The sequence below is a fragment of the Phaseolus vulgaris genome, chromosome 1 (genome assembly GCF_000499845.2).
Source record: "Phaseolus vulgaris cultivar G19833 chromosome 1, P. vulgaris v2.0, whole genome shotgun sequence".
Taxonomy (NCBI): Eukaryota; Viridiplantae; Streptophyta; class Magnoliopsida; order Fabales; family Fabaceae; genus Phaseolus; species Phaseolus vulgaris.
Genome location: NC_023759.2, coordinates 9,602,263 through 9,608,390, shown reverse-complemented (window position 1 = coordinate 9,608,390; position 6,128 = coordinate 9,602,263). Strand labels below are relative to the sequence as shown.

The window sequence follows — 6,128 nt, the reverse complement described above, 5'->3', positions numbered from 1 at the left end:
AAAAAAATAATTTGTATTTCCATAAAAAAATAAAGAAATATTGAATGGGATAGAGAGAAAAAAATTATATTTTGGTTTTATAAAAAAATACTAAAAAGAGAGAAGTTTTTATTTTTAATTATGTGTAAATAAGGTTTAATTACCTTATTGGTTGTCATAATAATCACATGTACATTATGCTTAATGTATAGTTTACTTTCCTAAAAGTTGAACATAAGCCCAACATTCACCACTGGATTTATATGCCTAACCATACATTTCTCACCAACCCAATAATGGCTGCACCTCCCTCACCTTTCACTTCTACCATTCTTCCCCAACCAACAATTGCCATCCTCATACAAACAAATCAATGTATCATTTTTAGTGTATTAAATCATTAAATTATTAACACATCATTAACTAAGTATCATTAATAACCCCACATTAGTACTATATTGTATTAATATTTCATTAATTTAATACACTTATAATTCATCATGTACAAACCATTTTTTTTTTGTTTTGTTTTGATAATATCACCTTGCACACCAGCACGGGCGCACTCACGGACATTCCATCACTTGTCTCGTGCTTCCGCGCGATGCAGCCACCGCAAAAATCGATGCGTGCGTTCATACGCACGCGAACGGCGTCGTCTTGGCGCCTAATTTTACTCTCACATCGGTTTGGAGAGGTACATGAAGATATCCTGCAGCGGCGACATCTGATTCGCGCTATGGAACTCCGACGCCAGAGTGGCATCCACGTAATTGTACGTAAACTCGCTGTTTCTCCTCTTGGGCTCGCTCTGCACCTCGCTCGCCAGCTCCGGCGACACCACCTGCTCCGAGCAGCTGGAGTCCGTGGTCAGCAGTCGCGGCACCGAGTCCGACGCCTCGAAGTACATGCAGTCCGCCTCTGTGGCCTCCGCGTAGGGTTGCGCAATCGGCGGCTTCTTGTCCTCCAATTCGAAGCACTCAATTTTGAGCGGTGGTTGCTTCTGAACCGCCGCGCCTTTCTTGTTGTATATGCGACACAGCACCCAGTCATCCAGCTGCAAAATCAGAACCATGTGCACACATTTCTCATCAATTTCTTTCTTTCTAATTTTTAATATCCCTTATTTTATCTTATTTTATTTTTCTCGTGATTCGTTTGTATCAAGTTATCGTAATCCGAAACTTCTTGATGTGTGAACCAATGCAGCAGTAGCATTTACTAAAGGGCAAAACAGTAGTTTTAGGTAGGGAATGGAGAGAGAAAGAGGGTGTATTAGTATATATACCCACCCTCAAGCTGTTTTTTCTGCGAACGGAACGATCCACGTCTGCGAGACGATACTCGTGCATGATCCAGTTTGTTTTCTCTCCCTTGGGCGCTTTTCCAGCGTAAAACACCAACGCCTTTTTTATCCCAACCGGTTTCGGTTTACCAATCGGTTTATCTGCTCCAGTTGCTTTCCAGTACCCGGTTCCCGCGGACCGATTCGGCCTCGAACCGTTCGGGTACTTCCGCTCCCTCGGCGTGAAGAAATACCACTCTTTCTCTCCGTACAACGCCATTCCTGCACACAATAAAAACCCTTATTTAATCATTTCACAGTTAAAATATTAAAATAATAGTAATTTGAATTTGAAATTTACCTGGGAGATTCCAAGGGTCGTATTTGTAGAGGTCGATTTCGGCGATTATGGGAACGGTGATTTGTTGGTTGACGCATTTCCGGCAGAGGTAATGAACGACGAGTTCTTCGTCTGTGGGGTGGAATCTGAATCCCGGGGGAAAGTCAAGTTGCGGTGCGGTCATTGGTCTTGCTGAAAGAGAATAATCGGAAAATTATGTGGTGGCGGCGTTTGAAAGTCGGAGCGTGAGGGAGAGAGGGGAATTTATAGGGTGAGGATAGGGTAGGGTTTGGGTTGGGATGGTGAGGAGGAAGGACACGTGTCGAGTGTTGAAGTGTGGTGCGTGCGTGTCCAGAAGTCACAGCAAGAAGTTTAGTCACTGCTTACGACATTAGTTTGGTTTGGAGTGGGGCGTCGTGTAATGCTGTCGGTTCGGACCTACCCCTCTGTCTTCCTAGGGATTCGCATCCTCTCTGCGCACTCACGGTATGTTTTAAATTAATTTGGCCTTATAAATAGAAATAACATTATTTAAATAAACTAAAAATTGTGTTTCTTAAATATTTTAAGATTAATTTAACCTTACTCATTTATTTAATTACTGATAAATTAAATTAAGATAATTATTACCTTTACATACTAAATTATTTTATTATAATTAATAATTAAAACTTAATTTGTAATATATTATTATTTACGATCGGTTTTGACCTGCTACTTTATCACTCTTAATTTATATTGATGTTATATTAAAAGTAGTAGTAAAAAGGTACCTGCACTTTCACTGTATTCACAATCACGTTCAATGTTAGGAATATACTAGCAGTCGCTGAATAATAAATAATGCTTCAGGCATGCCAAATTTAGATGTATTAGTCTTTGTTGCCGAGAAAGAAGGAATGGACGATAAAAAAACACAATATCTTTTGATGATAAATTCTATGTTTTCCTTACAAACTTTTTTTTTTCCTTTTTATTAATTGTAGAAGAGTTTGTTGGACATTCACATTTATTAGAGATATAAATATTTTATAATATAAATGAATATGAATTTTATCTCATAATGATGATGATCAAAGAAATGAGTAGCAATGAGAGGATTTTTTTTATCTGAATGAATATTGTAGAAGATGTAGATTAAGAAAGTTGATAGAGATGGAAGTTTAGAGCAGATAAACATTGTTCCTTTTCTTGATCAGATTTTTCTTAATGAGGAAGAAGCATTTGCCTTTTTCTAAGAGATATGTATATTAATAGGGGTTTTCAATTCCAAAACGTAGAGTTATCAAACAAAATGAAATCGTAAGCAGACATGATATTTTTGTCATCGTGACAGAACCGCTTTGAAAATCATATAACATCCAAAAAAACAAGAAAAAGAACAAGAAAAGAGACAATCATCAAAATGTGAATGTAAAGTTCATATAGGTATTGCATTAAGTACAAAAAGCTTATAACATATTTTCACGTGAGTGATGGTTTACGAAGTTTTTGTTGAACATAGCCATGTTTTGCTATCTTATATATGCAAGTATACATATGAAACTTTTCCCACAAATACCCATAATTTTTATAATAATAATAATAACCATAATAATAATAACTGTATCGGTGAGGGCCGCATGATCGATGTAATATCTCATACCCCAATGACAGACCAATCGAACATAGCCAAAGCACGCATCCGTCATGCTGACAGATAGCTCAAGTCCAATTATGTCCAATCGAGGTCAGCAATGTTAATCCTTGATTAGGAACTAGGTAACTCAGCCTTAAACACGATCCAACCCCTTAACCTGACCCAACAAGAAAAGCCCACCACAGGTAATATAAATAGCTCACATTCTAAGAAACATGTACGTCATTATCTACAGTACTCTGACAACCGAGTGTCGACCCCTTTTGCTGACTTGAGCGTCAGAGTGCCTTTTGCAGGTACCCCCCATTCGGTGTTTGCGAGAAGATCGAGGATACGAAAGGAGGGTGAGTAACGAGCAGAGGAGGTTGGAGAGCAATACGATCGACCAACAGGAAGGAAGAAAACGTATCCTCTCAATAGTTCTCCAGGCCCCAACCCTTACACGAGAATAATAACCATAATAATAATAGTATATAATAATAATAGATAATATCATATTTTGATATTTTGATGTATCTACCAATATTATTTAGTGTTAAAATTAATAGAGCCAAATGACTAGATAAAGCATAATAAAGCATTAGATGTATGTCTAAGAAGCTTAAACAAAGTCTTTAAGAGAAAAGTAGTTTAGATGTAGTCTATTAAGAAGGATACACAAAGTCTCACTAGTTCAAAATATCACTGTAACGACGCTATATAAAGACGGTTTAGTTAAAACCATCGTTAAAAAAAAATGGTGGCAATCTTGTAATTATAAAACAAACGAAAACATTTATAACGACGGTTTTTGGGAGGACCCGTCGTTACTTTCAGGTTCAGCGAAAATAAGGACGGTTTTGGAAAGGAACCGTCGTTACTTTTTAGGGTTTTAAAAATTTCGCGCATTCATTTTTTAGGGTTTTAAAATTCCACGCACTCATTTGGCAACAGACTTCATTTTTGCTCCTACTTCACTCTTACACACTTCACTTTTTATCCATCTTCACTCTTTCCCACTACAATAGCGCCTATGCTCCTCACTCATTGTGCCAGTGGATTATGTTCATCACTGTAAACCCAGCGTCGCGATCCAACACCACCCACCAACTACCATCTTCACTTTGCTACGCTTATCGTGCCCGTACCACGAACCAGTTGCCACTGCGCCACCAACTAACTCACCAACTCCGCGTGCCGCACCAGTCGTCGAGTGTTGCCCTAGCCGCCGCCGTGATCCCACGAACCAACTGTCACTGCATCACGAACCAACTCACCAACGTCGCGTGCCGCCAACCTCATCTGCGTGTCGCACTAGTCATGCCGCGTGTTGCCCTAACCGCCGATGCGGCGCCACTAACCAGCTTCCATCGCATCACGAACTAGCTCACCAGCCGCGTCTCACCAGACTCCTCCGCGTGCCGCACCAGCCATGTCGTGTGTTGCCCTAGCTGCCGCCGCGTCCCGCGCCCTCCACTGTGTGTTGCCCTAGTCGCCATCGCATCTAGCGCCCGCTCTGGAAAACTTCCCCTTTCCTCAACTCCACCGTGCACGCCAGAAAGCAAAACGTAAAAAGGTTACTCTCTCCCTCATTTCACTTCTCATTCTTCTTTTTTGCTGATTCAACATGGCAGAGTCAATCCGCTCTACATGTTAATGAAAGCACCAATGATATGATTTTGCTACAATGTCTACTGGAGCTAATGAGTACTCAAGAAAACGATTACTAACTAGGATAAAACTTTGTTGGACTCATTCACTAGTACAAAAATAGACATTAACGACGGTTAAAAAAGACATATAAAGATGGTTCCTGAACCGTCGTTATTGCGAGTGTCGTTAAAAATAAGGCATTTATAACGACGGTTCTCCAACCGTCGTTATAAATGAATTATAACGACGCATGTAATCAACCGTCGTTACTTTGACTAGTAAATAACAATTTTAAAAAATATTTTTAAAGACGGGAACCGTCGTTGTAAGTCTGTGCAGGTGTATAAAAAAAACTGAATCCATAAAACTAAAAAATACAATTAAAAAACTTTTTAAAACATTAGTTTGCAATCTAACTAGCCTATAGGTTGTATGACCCCACAAAAACAGGACTAGTGTTAGAAATAATTCTAAAGTAGTAAGTAGAGGTGTGCACGCAAAGACTCATTTAACCTTCAATTTTAATGTTAATTAAAAAAATGCAGATTTTCAAAATATAGTGTTTTTATCCAATCTGAAATTGAAATTTTATTTAGATAATCTGTAGAATAAAACATTTCATGAACTATTATAATCTATTATTTAATTTATTAATTTGTAGAATAACATACTTAAAATCCTATAAACAATTCCAATTAAAGCACATTAATAACATTAAAATATTATACATTCTTATGCAAAAATTGCCTTTAAATTCCTACCTAACACCCATTATTTATCATTCTAAACCAGCTTGATCTTTGAAATTTAAATACCCCCAAATCATAACAGAGTTCGTATCTTATTTGTTTCACCTCGTCATGTAATTTGAGATACCCATCAATTATTGGAACATGACCCCTTTTGTATTGTGTTTAGAAATAATTTAAAATCTGTTAGCATTTCAAATTTACATACCCAACCAATAATCCATCTGCATAAAAGTACAAAAATTAATAAAAAAAGATGGATTGGTTTTAGTTCTCTTCATCCTTCTAGTTTTCCCTTCACACACCACCATGGGTAACGATAAAATATTCACAGCGCAACTAGCCCCAGAAAACAAATATCATCAAATATTTCTATTGGGAGAAATCAAATTCTCTCATGGACACAATCAAAACATCATCGTGTTGCAAGTAATCATAAATTGGAAAATACTGAAATGGAATACATCTATTGTTTATGTTAGTAAGAAGATCAGTGTTTCGGTT

The 6,128-nt window shown here is 37.8% G+C and overlaps 1 protein-coding gene across 1 annotated transcript; it reads right to left on the bottom strand.

Moving 5' to 3' along the window:
* Nucleotides 1–412: 412 nt before the first annotated feature.
* LOC137813521 (NAC domain-containing protein 2-like) lies at nt 413–1,870 on the bottom strand. Its single transcript, XM_068615835.1, has 3 exons — nt 1,626–1,870; nt 1,272–1,546; nt 413–1,036 (listed from the first exon to the last, which is right to left on the bottom strand). Exons 1-3 carry the CDS (start codon nt 1,786–1,788, stop codon nt 659–661), a joined length of 816 nt encoding a protein of 271 aa, XP_068471936.1. The 5' UTR covers nt 1,789–1,870; the 3' UTR covers nt 413–658.
* Nucleotides 1,871–6,128: the final 4,258 nt, after the last annotated feature.